The sequence below is a fragment of the Lycorma delicatula genome, chromosome 1 (genome assembly GCF_047948215.1).
Source record: "Lycorma delicatula isolate Av1 chromosome 1, ASM4794821v1, whole genome shotgun sequence".
Lineage (NCBI taxonomy): Eukaryota > Metazoa > Arthropoda > Insecta > Hemiptera > Fulgoridae > Lycorma > Lycorma delicatula.
Window position 1 is genome coordinate 198097551 of NC_134455.1, and position 15393 is coordinate 198112943.

At 29.8% G+C, this 15393-nt stretch overlaps 1 protein-coding gene across 2 annotated transcripts in view; it reads left to right on the top strand.

Moving 5' to 3' along the window:
• uif (sushi, von Willebrand factor type A, EGF and pentraxin domain-containing protein uif) overlaps positions 1–8886 on the top strand; it is a 382421-nt gene extending 373535 nt beyond the window's left edge. The window contains exons 65-66 of one of the 2 annotated variants that reach the window (XR_012756945.1): positions 1915–2031; positions 6010–8886. Coding sequence is in view for 1 of the 2 variants with exons in the window: in XM_075370063.1 (XP_075226178.1) it covers positions 6010–6041 (32 nt within the window). In the remaining variant the exon portion in view is untranslated. The remainder of the gene's footprint in view (positions 1–1914; positions 2032–6009) is intronic. The other variant, XM_075370063.1, reaches the window with a different exon arrangement.
• Positions 8887–15393: the final 6507 nt, after the last annotated feature.

Below are 15393 nucleotides of genomic sequence, written 5' to 3' on the forward strand. Positions count from 1 at the left end.
AACTGGTCTCATTGCAGATTACAAGTTAGGGTACACCACTGTATGTTTTGATTTTGACGTAATCCCTTTAATGTTAAGCAGAAATAACAGTCAGAGAGTGATCTTCAGGTTCCCTCCAAATCATCGGGATGGCAAATGTCATGTGGTGTGTGCCGTTTTTCCATGCAGTGAGAAGCCTAGAACATGATAAATAACAGATATGTGGGGCCCAGGCTCTTGTTTGGTTCCCGACTTTACTATCACAGAACTGGCATCATTCTGATGAATGTGTTCTACACTAGATTGTACATATCTGTACATGTCTGATCCTGCACAACAGTAGCAATGCTTCCCTTTGAGTTAGCTCATTTGATTTCATCATATTTATAATGCTCTAGGAGCTTTTACTTGACAATGGACAAATAGACGAAAAAACATTTTAAAATATTTAAAAAAATTAAAACAAAAAACTGTGAGTGATTGAGAAATTATGAATACATATTTGTAAAAAGGGTAAAGAACTGCATGAAGTACACCTATTGATACTCGTGAGACAAAAAATCATGTTGACCAGTGTGAACAAACAGTGACAGAGACATTTTATTTTAATTGTTTCCTCACTGCACTATATTTATAAGTTTTTTTTTAATTCAACTGAAGATGCACTGAAATAGTGCAAAAATACTCTTAACAAGAAAATCATGAGTGATTTTGTACTGATTGGTGATTATTTTGGTTAATATAGCATAGTCAGTAATATATTAAATGATCACCTAAAATTAAATTAGACTTATTTTTTCATTTCATGATAACTAAAAAGATTTCATCTTGTTAAACGGTGTCTATAATGCATTTCTTCAAAATGAGCTTGAGGATTATCAAATGAAATAAACTTGGAAAGCAGCCATCCTTACTAATATTATAAATGTGAATCTGAGTTTGTTTGTTGTTACGCTTTCACACAGAAACTACTCAACCGATCATCATGAAACTTCGTACACATATTCTCAAAGATATTGCAAAGGACATAGGACACTTTTTAGTAAAAAAACAATATTTTTTCGGGAGGGTAAAAAAATTTATATTGGAAGGTATGATCGTCCGACAAAAAATTTGACCGAATTCAACACCATCTGGCGTTCTAGTAGTAAGTAAATGAAATAAACTGCCAATTCAAAACTGTAATACCGATGGTCAAGTTACTTTTCATTTGAGTATAGTGCTTCTGCTGTTTTCGAATCCTTCTATATTTATTGTTATCTTCTGTCACTTCTAAGCAATACTAAAACTTTTCCAGTTTTTGAGGTTAGGTGCCTGTTTATTGTTTTACTTCTAACGTTATTTTCAGTTTTTACTCTGTTTTTTTCTAAAATGCCTCAGAAGCGCAAATCTAACCTGTGCAGGGATTCAGGCAGCTGTTCCAGCAGGCAGCTATAAGAGTGAGAGAAACTCCAGAACAATCGCAGGCGAGAAGAATCGTTCATGCAGAAGTGCAAATCACGTGCCGTCGAAATTTCATGCGTAACAATTGGTCTGTATTTAATAATTCTGGATTTCAATATGACCCTTCACTTGAATACCATAAGCCCTTCTTTAATTGGTATTGGCTCAATGAATAGAAAATGTCAGCATTGCGAGCTTTGAAATGGAAAGATGAAACTGCCGGAATGTGCTGTTCCAGTGGTAGTTTCGCTTCCTTTACTTGGTGAACCAGAGGAGCCTTTGAAAACTCTATATTTAAGTGTTACAGATGAGTCGAAGCAATTTTTAAGTAAAATCAGAATGTATAACTCTTGCTTCCAAATGACATCCTTTGGAGTAGATAAAGTGATAAGAATGCCCGGATTTTCACCAACTTTTACTATACAAGGACAGATATATCATCAAATTGGATCACTTTTTCCAGTAGATAATGAACAGCATAAATTTTTGCAGGTGCATTTAATGGGTGATGAAGAAAATGAAGTAAACCGTCGTTGTCAGTATATTGAAGGAGTCGAAAGAGATACAGTATTGAAAATTCAACTAATGTTACACAGCCACAATTTGTTGGTAAGTACCTTTAAAAGTGCAATAGAAAACTGGCCTCCAGATAATTACATAGTGGTCATTCATGCTGATCGGACTCCACGTGGCAAACATGAGAGGTGTTATAATGCGTCGATGATCAATGAAGTTGCTGTTTTGGTTACTGGTGACCCATGCCCTCCACGAGACATAGTGTTACGGGCATATGATAATACGCTGAAACGCGTAGCTGATACTCATAAATTTTATGATGCTTTGCAGTACCGAATTTTCAGTAAAGGTGAGCCAGGATATCATTTCAATATTCCAGTCATTAATCCAACAAGACAGCCAGTTCCCAATAAAAACGTTTCCTGCATGGATTTTTATGCGTATCACATGATGCTTCGAGAGCACAACTTCAATCTCCTTTCGCGGTCAAGGTAACTCTTTCATCAATTCTTGGTAGATATGTATATTAAAGTAGAGAGCGAACATCTTCGTTACATTTCTATAAACCTTACGAAATTACGAGCTGAAAATTACACTCATCTACAAGATGCGATTAGCACATGTGGTAATATTAGTCCTAAAGACATAGGCAAGATAGTTATTCTGCTTTCTACTTTTGTGAACAGTCCCCGTTATCTGCATGAATACACTCAAGACGCTTTCGCTTATGTACGAACTTACGGCAGGCCTGACCGTTTTGTAACTTTTACCTGTAATCCTTCGTGGCAGGATGTAACTAAAGAGCTAATGCCCGGGCAAAAAGCCACTGATCGACATGACATAGTTGCTCGCGTATTTCGTTTAAATGTTGACTGCGAACGAAGCCTCTTTAGTACAAACTTAGTACAAACTTAGTACAAGCCTCTAATAAGCCTCTTTAGTACACTTTAGTACAAAGCTTTATGCTACTACATAAAGCTTAAAGCTACACATAAAGCAATATTTATATTTCATTTGATGTTTTGCTTTGAACTTGTATTAAATTTCAACACATTAAAACTATATTTTTTATTATAGACATACTCACATGAACAAATAATAATTAAACCCTAATTATACTAGTTATCAAATTGGATAAAGGCTACTCCATGCAGTATTTAGTAAAATAGTAAGTTATGAAGGTAAACTCATCAACTGCAGTTTAGTTGAGAAGATTTAGTTTAAAATCATGACTGAACTTGATACATTTAAAACATCTTCAATGAACAGTCACTTCTTGTGTTGTCATTGGCTTCTGGTGAAAAATTCTCTTTAATATTAATTTTACAGATTAGTTACTAAACTGCAACATTGCTGTGTTCTGCAACAAAACAAATTTAAAACAAAAATAGAATGCTTGTGTCAGATTGTATTCCATTCTTATTTACATGACTTAAATGTAATTTTTCCTAACTGTCATTAGCTTGTATTAATGAAAATTAGCCCAAGGTTCTAGCCTGTTTTCATGGACATTTTTTTCCTTCAGAATTATTTTACCATCCCATCATTATTAATTGAAATTATGTTCATAGCATACATAAATAAAATACAAATACCGTAAGTAAGTTATTATGTGTCAAAATAGTGTTATTAAAATGCATATATAAACACTTTAGTGAAACAGATTGTCTCACCTTTGGTGAGTGCTAAAATAGTTTTTTTAAACAGCTACCAAATTGGAACTGGACACTGGAAAAATTTAAATACATACTTGAACAGAAAAGCACTCTATTCTTAAATGTACTTTGTCACTAAATTTTTTTATAGCATATTAATAAAATTATGATACTTATACTTTGAAATGCAATTTCTTGAAAAACAACCATTTTTTGTTATAATATTCTGTAGTTTGTACATTTTTTTCCCAATAAACTGAAAGTTTTAACAATAATACAGAAAAAAGTTTTAAGTTATAAAACTCAATTTTCCATTGAGTAGTTCATAAGACATATAACCCTTCAAAAATAAACTTTTTTTTCATGATTCATACTGAAGTAATATATCTCACATACAATATTATTCATCACATATTATTATATATATTGTACTGGGTGATTCAAAAAGGACTTCACAATTTTAAAAGCATATAAAAATTTATTTAGATAACTTACAGATTCAGTTAAGGCCACATTTCAGAGAAAAACACATGTCCCCCAACATTCACTTTGGTTTGATATGGCTTCCATTTGTAATGCGACATACATCCTACTTGCAGTCCATACATTCCACAAGATCAGCAGGCAAAAAAGTGTTATATAAATCCGATCTTTAATGAAACCCCACAAGAAAAAATCAAGCAGGGTCAAATCTGGGAAAGAGGAGGCTATGCAATTTAACCTTTACAACTAATTCCTTCACAACCGACCTGGGATTTAGTATTAAGAAAATCTTTGACTTCTAGGCGGTAGTGAGGTGGTGCCCTGTCTTGCTGATAGTAATGACATCCATCTTTGTCATCATTGTCTAACTGAGGAATAAGAAAATTTTGAAGTATTTCAAGACAGATTGTGCAATTTACGGGAAGAACAGGTTGTACAGTCTTTGTTTACTTAGAGCACGAAAAAAATTGACCTTAGGAGATCATGAATGTGCTGCAAAGTTTCATGAGGGTTTTCGCTACCGCATATTTGGCAGTTAATGGGTGTTCACCTTGCCACTGATGTGAAACATTGACTCATCACTAAAAATTACATTGTCAGCAATTCTATCCATCATTTCCACATAAAACTGCAACTGAACAACTTTGTCATCATTTGTAATGTGTTTAACCAAGGTTAGTAAGTATGGCTTCTAGTACAATCGTGTATGCAATATGTGCCAGACAGTCATTTGTGGAATGCATGAGACATGAGTCTCACGTGACACACGTCCAGTTGATTTCTTCGGATGTGCAAAGCTTTCTCTGAGCTGTTCCACTGCAGCTTCAGGGATAGGTGGGCATCCTGGTGATTTTGTATGTTTAACAGAATTTTTAACAACAATTATGATCAAATTCAGTGCTAATGAACTGCATGAGTCAAAACTTGATGTTTTGCTATGAAATAAGACCTCAACCAAATTTCTAAGTTATTTAAATAAATTTTTATATGCATTTAAAATTGTGAAGTCCTTTTTGGATCACTAGTGCACATACAAATAAGACTCAACATAATTAACAAACAATTTTCATTTCTTAAAAATGTTATGGTGAATCTCACAAAGTAATGATTGGATAATCATGGAACTTTCTTCTTATTTTTTGTTGAATTTTGTGACAGAAGTTTATTATTAATGGTAGGAAGAATCTAGTGAACTGGTCAAGGTAAAGAACACGTTTGTAATCGGATAGAGCTGTGTGAGTAAATATTAAGGTATATTGTAAGAAAATGATTTATAGCAATAACTGGCTGGATTTGTAAGTCCTCTTATTCCAGACCTCATTAGCCCTAAAATTTAATGCATGTTTTTATATTCATAGCGCTTGTTCCCCATTACAAATATTATTAATATAAAACCCAATAATTCAGAAGAACATTGAGAATGCTCAACACTACAGTTAACTTCTGTCTCTATAAATTAGTAATTGCTACCCACAGAGGTGGTCTAGTGGTGAATGTGTCTTCACAAATCAGCTAATTTCAAAGTCAAGAGTTCAAGTGTTCAAATTCCAGTAAAAGCAGTTACTTTTATATGGATTTGAATACTAGGTCGTGGATACCAATGTTCTTTGGTGGTTGGGTTTCAATTAACCACACATCTCAGAAATGGTTGACCTGAAGACTATAAGACTACACTTCACTTACACTCATACATATCTCATTCATCCTCTGAAGTAATTCCAGAGGATTTCCAGAGGCTAGACAGGAAAAAAACCAGTAATTGTTACAAGAGAAAGTTTGTTTTTATTAGATAAAAGTATTGATCACATTTAAAGTTTATGAATAAAAGAAAAGATCATTTATTTGCTCATGTTAAATATACACATTTATTCTTTTCACTGAATTTTTGAGTTGAAATAATTATTATTAACTTATTGCTTTTTTTTCTTCACAGATAAAAGTGACAGCGAAAGTGAAGGACAGTGACAATCACAAAAGTTACAATATTAATTTGATACCAAGATATGTCTTTATCAGTGGACCAAAAACCTGTATATGTTGTACAGTGATACAGGCCATCCATGACATTGAATGTGTAGCCAGTGTTAATCAGTATTGCCAGTAAACTGTTTTTAATCTAAATGTGATTATACAACTATAAATAAAAAAAAAACGTAAAATGTAACTATATAGATGAGTGCTGTATACGTCACATAGTTAGTTCATTTAAATAGAAAGACATTATATATTTAAAATATTTTTAAGTATATATATGTAATATTAACAATGATATACTTTTAAGAAATATTATAACAGGTTTATCACTTAATTATTACTATGAAATATTCCCTTCTTTTTGTTTAATCTCAATTGAAGAAAGTAATTTATATTAATTGACACCATAATTTATGATGTAATAATTAGAGGTAAATTTGTTATAATGTATAATTTGATTCACCTAATTTATTAGGAATATTGTGTGAATATGAATGTGTGAATATTTAAAATAATTTATCAAACTCCTTTTTTGGAGTCTACAATGTGCTCAACTATCGAATTGTAGTCATTGGTGATTGGTACCATTTTATATTTGTGTATAAATGTGTTGTACATGAAATATGTGTGTCATTGTGTTTGAAGAATTAGGAATGTTTGTATTATAATATAATTAATTATATTATCATTGAATTATAATTATTGTACAGTTATGTATAACCATAAAGAGTCATTATATTGAACCTCTGTATTTTAATGTGTCATGAATACGTTTATTAATTATTACCTACAATTAGCTTATTAACATCACTACAAATATTGTAATATTTTTTTTTAATTCAGAAGTTTAATCTGTGTTAAGAAAATTGCAGAGTTGCAAATACTTCATTTGAATTTCAAAATTTAATGAATAAACATAATTTCATTTGTAATCTTTCATTTAAAGACAAAAAAATAGACATTAGTTCTGTAACTTTTTATAAGTAGTCATAATTTTAATTTTAGCCATTATTATTTTAATGTTTATCTATTTAATAACTTAGTTATCTTTGGTCATATTTTTCAAAGATTTCAAAGATGTTACTGATGTAAATTATGAACTCAGTAGTGATAAAATAACTATTAACAATTACAATCGCCTAGTTACAGTTTCTTTATTTAATCTGGAAGATAAAAAAATTCTGTAGTATGTATACGCTATAAATTCTTGATAAATACAATATAGATAATTTAAAACTGAGATATAACAGATTTAGAACTAATATAAGATAAGAAATTATTTATTTTTTTTTACCAAATTGTTTCTCTTGAGATAAGAGTTATAAAAAAAATAAATCACTCTACTACTGTTTCACATCTTATTTTAGTTTGTAATACCACATCTCAGTAGTATTGGGTGTAGCAAATTACACCCAATACATCATTTCATGATGAAATGGTTTAACATTGAAAAAAAAAAGATGCATATTTGTACTTACTGTTTATATAAATGTATTAATATCTTTATAAATATCTTTACAGATCTATTATCTAGTAACTTCATTGGTAGTATTATCAAACTTAATAAACTTGAATCTGAAAGATCTTCAGATACTTGTTTCCATATACTTTGAAAGTCACCAGTTTCATTTAATATATTTTTCAAAACTATTTTCTAGCAGTGATATGATAAATTATTGTTTTTCTTGGGTATATCTTCTGAAGGCCAGATGAAGGTACATTACAGTAAGTTTGCTCATTCAGTGCTGTTTCTGCAGTTCATATATCTCATCCTATACATTCATTCACAAAAATGGATGTATATTTATAAATATTAATTTTTATTTTTTTCTATCTAATGTACTTCTGTAATTCTTCTAACTTGTAAACTTACACAAGTGCTTTCGCCATGGTTAAATACTGTTTTTATTTCAATAAAAACTGAAGATTTCAGTTTTATGGAATAAAACTATGGAATAGTTTTAATAAGTAGTTTTAATGAAGTTACTGAGAGAAAATATATCCTTTCTAATGTTTAATTCTTTAATATTTATTTCATTAAAAGCACCTGAAGAAGCCATAGCTACAGTAAAAGTGCTTGTGTAAGTTTAAAGTTAGAAGAATTTATAGGAGTACATTAAAGGTAAAAAAAAAAATGTGTACATCAAACATTTAATGTATTTATTCTATTTACCCGAATACAGCAGTAATACTTTCTGTACTTTATTGACGCACTTGTTAACTTTTAATCTCCTAAAATATATGTTGTTGCTATAAACTGTAGCATGTTTCTTTCATTAGTTTTTTTTAAACATAATCAATTTGTAACTGTATTTTCAAATTATATGCAAATTGCACTTCAGAAGATCTTTGTTGCTAATTCAGCTAACTGAGGACAAAATTGCATAATTAGCTAAGAAAGATCTAAAAAACATCATCTCCACATAATTTGAAGATGGAAAAAATTAATTTTTTTAAAGTAATCACCACATTTTGTCATATGGCTCTAATTAATTCTTATTACCAACTCAAATGAAGTTTTTCATTCTCTTTCCCTAAAAAACTGTGACTTTTATTTTTGTTTTACAATTAACAATCCCCCCACACACACACACACACAAACACACACACACACACACACACACACACACACACACACACACACACACACACACACACACACACACGTATGCATACATATAATGTATATTTTTTTTAGTTTTTTAAATTATGTATTGTATAATGTTTAAATAAATGTGAATGATTTAAATATATATGCACATAACTTTAAAATGTTATATTATTTAAAAGTTTTTGTTTTATACTTTTTACATTTTTTTGTAAATATAACATTTTATATCAACTTTTTTTTTGTTTTTTACTTATAAATGATATGCTCACTTTACATACCTTATAATTTTTAAAAATAAAATCAAATCAAAATTAATTTAAATCATGAATTGATAATAAAAATGTTCTTAGATAAAAAACAAACAAAACAAAAGAAGCAGCAATTTGGTAAATAATATCTATAATACATTAGGTATATAATTCACATATTTGATTTTTTTCTAACCCAAGAACAATAAAAAAAATTAATTTTTTCCCATAATACTAACATACTTGAGGACAAAGAAATAATAAACTTATTACTCTGCTGATTTTCATTGCAGAGAGGTGGAATTTTAGCCTTTCATTCAAAGGTCCACAGTTTGAATCCTGATCAGGCATGACATTTTTCATATGCTATAAATTTCCATTCTCATAGGGCAAAATGACCACAGCGGTCGATGACCGTCAAGTAATAAACAATAATAATAATAATAGTCAGAATAGTAAATCTCAATAGTCAGAATAAGCAATCAGAAATTAAGAGTAGAAAATGTTTTACAACTGATGAAATATTAACAGTTCTAAAAAAATATTGCAAATAGCTACAATTCACTATGGATATATTGTACACGTCACATTCGGTGTACTTATCTTAATTTTGTTTTTCGAGGATATAATGATTTCTTATTTCTTTTCTGACATGAAATATTTTCCTTGTTTGTATATTAATGGGGAAATTTTTGGCATATTGTCATTCACTGTACAGATTACAAAATATTGTAGAATGTAATTGTACAAAATATTCTAATCCAATTCAAAAAACAAAGTAAAGGCAGGGAGAACAAGTAGGTATAAGCACGTGGTAGATATTGAGATGTTTATTTAATTTATAGTAACAAAAAAAATAATAAGCCAGCTAAGTGTTGTAAAGGTACAAGTATGTGTTTAATACCTGGCAATGATAATTTTTTCACCATTCAACATAGTGAAACCAATCAAGTTATGTAAAACCAATAAATTAAACATTTAGGAATTATTATGAAATACAAGCATAATAAATTGATTAAAAGTAAAAGAAATTTACTATCCTTTACAACAGCAGTGGTTCTACAATGCCTGCAGTCCTCAGGGTGTAGGATCTTTTAAACTGAAATGAGTGAAGTAAGGATAAAATTATAAGAACCAAAGTTTATAAATTGGTTCCAGAAGATAAAACAATTAAATAATTTTAGAAATACTGATCTTGCATGCTGTTGTCATTCATTGGTAGTATAGCAAAGCCACAATACTCAATACTCAATTAAGTAGACACACGCCTATAAAATTGATGCCAATGAATGCTTTAGTTTTTTTTTTCTAAAGCTGTCAGTATATTGGATTCACTAACTGTCTGTAACAAAGGTATTCTTCAGTGTATGAAGGTATATCTATATATATATATATATATGGACAAATAACTAAAATTTCATTAATGAACTTGTAGTTTGGCATGACCATTATGTCATTTTTTATACATAGTTTTGTATGAATATACAATTTTATTTAATATGATTATTTATTTAATGTTGTTTATGTATGGTCTTAGTAGAATTTTTGCTCTATTTAAGAATTTAAAAGTTTAAAAACTGATTATGAACAAGAGGAGATTAGATATTTCTGATACCTGAAAAATAGTTTTACAGACTTTTTGAAAAAAAGTATGGTAAGTTATTACTTTCAGTTGCACAATGGATTGGGGTGTGAAAATGGATTTTATTTACATTTTGATGTATAAGGATTATGAAAATACTACTTGTGTATAAAATTTTGTGGCTCAAAAATAAAAATAAAAATTAGATCATTTCATTATAATAAATACTGTAGAAGTGTGTCTGAAAATATTATGAAGATAGGCTGAGTCATTCTTCAGTCAGTTATGCTCAATTTATGGACAACAAGCATAACATCAATTTGAGGTTATGTGGATTTTGTGTATTTTTCATATGAGCTTATGCAGCATGTCATAGTGGTGAGTGGTGGTGGTGGTGGTTTGTGTGTAGAGTAGGCCTGCCATAATTTTTTTACTCCAAACCCGGACGCCTTACAGGGAGAGGTTTGTAGGAAAGTGAAAATGATTTTTGAGATTATGTTTATAATTGGTTACTAATTTAATTATATTATACTATACTATATACATATATTTTTCAATATCTAAACATATTATCTTTTCTTTTTTCAACTTCCATCTTTCCCTATAACATAGGTACCATTCATACTTTTTTAACGACAAAACTTTCATGAAAAATGCGTCATTTTTTTTTGTTTTAATAAAAAGTTTCACTAGGATTCACGGTTAATTTTTATATTTGACAATTATTTCAATTCTTAGAATTATTATAACAGGAATTCTCTCAGGCCACATTCAAGTATGAACGTTTCATCAGAGAAAACGCACCCATTCCACGACTGCTCTATTGGATTCAATTTTAAGTAAGCCTCTTGAAATATTGCTGAAGTACCATGAACAAAGTAGTATACCTCACACAAAGAATCAAAAAGTTATCAAAAAATATGTATTATTGTATGATATTTTAGATGATCTTTAAAAAACACAACTCCTTAAAAATATCTAATTTCCACCGAATGCCAGGTTCTAAGCTCAGAAAATGAGTTTTACCATGCGACATGAGTTTTTTGTATTCTATATCTATTTCATTTCACAAAATTCTTTCAACTTAATGTTTCCAACTGTGTAATATATATATATATATATATATATATACATATAAATACATTCAACATCACACCTCAACATCAATTGCCAATACATCAGTGGTACTTTGTACAGAACTGTTCAAGATATGTGCGTTACACCCAACACCAATGAGTGATCAATTTAGGTCTGCCTTAATTAATCTAAACACATTATTTTTCCTGTGACTCTCAACTCCCCCAAAATTTGTGTTTGTATTGTCTGCAGATAGGCATATTACTTTCTTTAGTAACTCGATCATTTTTAACAAATCCTTTATCGTTTCTTTAATAATTTCCAACATTTCACCAGGAACTTGTTCAAAGTGAATCATTTTTATTTTCACACATTGTGCTAGTACACAGTATTGACCAAAAATGGACACTAACTTTAAGTCTTTCCTATTAGATATGTCAAAAGTAATGACCACAAAATTGGTTTCACCCACCTGTTTCAATACAGATTCAAAAACAAACTGTCTAATGAGTGAACAGCGACTTTAGTGCATCCTTGAAATTTAGGACAACCTTTTAATTAATATAGAAGTATGAATTAAAAATTCAAATCATGTGTTACAAAATGAAAGGAATATGTGATTGTAAATCAGAACAGTCATGTTCGTTTTTTTTTTAAAAAGTTACTATGGTAGACATTTGCTGGTTATTTACACAGGTTTGTTTCTCTTTTAATATGGGCTTCCATATCTCCATGGCCTTTATTTTCCACAGAAATAGGTGTGCTGAAAATTTCACAAACGCTCTGAATTTGGAAGTGCAGTCTCTTTTTAAGAATTCAGTCTGTAGTCTGAAAAAATTAGCAATACTGTTCTGGCATATTAAATATTTGAATAATATTTAATATGCCAAAATAATATTGCTAATATTTTTACCAATTGGTACTAATGGTAAAATTAATGTGTTAAGCTTACTGATGTGTTTAATGTTTAAACTCTTAATGGGATATATACAGTTTTCTTATCGAATATTGTCCACTTTCAGCAGCAGTCATAATAAATGAATAACAGCGCACAATCTTCTCCGCCAGCAATTCACAAACTCAATCAAATTAGAGATAACTCGGAAAGCTGGCAACATTGTTTGATTTAGCACCGCGCCCAATCAGCGAAAATTCACCTCCACTATAAACTGCCCTCCATAAGATGAAACAGGTTTTTGTTTCAAGGATTGTTTTTAATAAACACAGTTTTGTTTTCAGTGCAAACGACACTTGCATGTCGTTTGTATGTGCAGACATTATTTTGCATTGCTTTTCATTAATATTTGAATCACTTATTTGAGTAACCAAATGTATCCAATGTTTGGCCATTTATAACTTATATTATTATATTTACAACACATATTTTATTAAAATATAGGTTAATAGGTCCTACTAAATCTACATTTTCCTGAGAAACCACACATATCCAGGATTTGTGTTTTTTCTGTACTGAACTAACAATAGGCTGTTGTAATTTTAAAATGGTAGTCAAATTGTGGGTTATTTAAGGGAAGTTTATGCTTTGTGTTGTCTGTAGAAATGTGCTTTAAAGGTTTATTGAGTGGTAAGTTTGTATTTATTTTTTGAATTTTTTTTATTAATACTGTCATCAACATGGTACTGAGGAAGAAGTTGCTGTAAAGAGAAAGAAAGGAATAAAAAGAGTGAAATGATGAAGAAAGCTACTGTTAAAGGGTTGATTACCTCAGTTGGAAGGACAATTTGGTTAAAAGTAAGAAAAGAGGTGAAAAATGTAATTGTGTATTAAAATGTTTTGACAGAAAAGTGAGGAGGTGACATTAACAAAATAAAAAGTTTTTATTCATTTAATAGCAAAATGAACAAGACTTTGTACTTGCAAAGTTTAATTATTGTTCACAATGTTACATGGTGAAGTCCTAGTAATAATGAAGTTGAAGACCTCCCTGAAAGAATGTTGTATATCATTTTTTTTTAATTTTTTAGGTAAGGAAACAATTATTTAGAATGCAAATTATCAGGATCTACAACAATTTTATATAATGAAATTAAGTGTTTTGATATTCTTAATATTTAATATGCAATACTGTATTAAAAAATTCCTGTTTTCCCTTAAATTTTCTGAAAGAACGTTGTTTATCCTGTAACTTACAGACGTTATAATAACATTGTGTATATCAATAAAAAACAGTTTAGAATGAAACAAACTTTATTGTGGATTATTAGTTATTTACATATATTACTACATAATATTTCCACAATATACGTAATATTTATTATGAAATGATTTTTTAGAAAGTGTTTGCATAAAAATAGAAATTTTAAGAACTGCCAGAAAAAATTCCTTCTTCTAAAAATGAACTTACTCATAAGGCAAGTTTTCATCAAACTGTTTGTAATGTTCTTCAATGAATTCACATATATCCATTAGATCCTTTTTCTTCTTTTTAGTTAATGGAAGAAGTCCATTGTAGAGTAAAGAGAGTTGATTGGTAGCATTGGAATAGAAGATAATTGAAAGCACCTTTTATATTTTTGAATTGAATGTCAAACCCAAGGTTGCAATATGTTGTTACTCTTCGTTATGAAAACTCCATTCGGATTAAATGATGTCAGTTTAAGCCATATCACTGATGCTGTTTTTAGAGTTGGGTCCTGTTTCATTGGTTTTCTAACATATTAAAATTATAAAACTTATCTTTATCCATTAAAGTAAAGAATATCCATTAAAGTAAAATAACCAAACTTATTTTACTTCCATTCTGAAGACACAAACACATTCATATGTTATCTCTTCTTTTCAATCATTGTAAAAGTTCTGTCGCAGGGCAGAAAGCTACGCCTTGAGACTAAAAATCTCTCTTCTGTTTCAGTAAAATTTTCTCTTAAAATCAAGTAATTGTATAAAAACACAATTTTTCAGTTATTGTTCTGGCCTACACATCGATCTGACCAATTATTTTTCTTTCTTTACTGGAAGGCAAAACTTCAAAATGTTCTTTAATGTAATGTAACATACTTGATGCAATTTCAGATGAATCATGCTTTGCTTGACATTCATACCAAAAATGCACAGTGATCTGATTACTTCCTACATCACAGATTGCAAAGCTGTAAGTGGACAACTGTCTTTAATAATACATTCTTGAATTTTTGTCTTGGGTGAGACAAGTCAAAGACAAAACCTGTAGCAAGTCAACACAAAACTATAGTATTCGCATTAATTCTGGCTTTTTAAGTGTAACTTTAAAGAATTTTATATGCACCTTCAGCTTTAGACTAATGCAGGTTACTTTGTAACCTTTGAATTTCTTTACATTGTTCTTCACTGTCAGCTATAATAAGTTTTAGTTAAATTAACTGCCCACAATATTTGCAGGTGTTCAATCAAGGAACACCAAACTGTAAATTAAATTCAAAATTGAAAATATTTTGATAAAAATGCTGCTTAATTAATCTGGATATTTTTCTATAAAAAGTCTGAATGTCTTGCTTTTATTCAAATCACAAGACAAATACTGTTTCTGTGATTTTTTCCTTCTATAATGACTTGGTTGTCAAAGAAGATTCTGAATATGTTCCCTAATCTTATCTTTTACATCAGTTTTTATAGCGCGTGGATGATTTGAATGCTTGCCTTGTTCATCAGTTATTATATCAACACCAGTTTTAAGTTTACCTTGCAATACTTGAACTCTGTGTGGTGTCATCGCATATATGTCACAAAAGGTTTTTTAATTTTAAACAAACTTTAACATTTTTATCTGATGGATTTAAGTAGTAGTGAAATGTACACTACTGATGAGAAGTTGCAGCATTATTCTG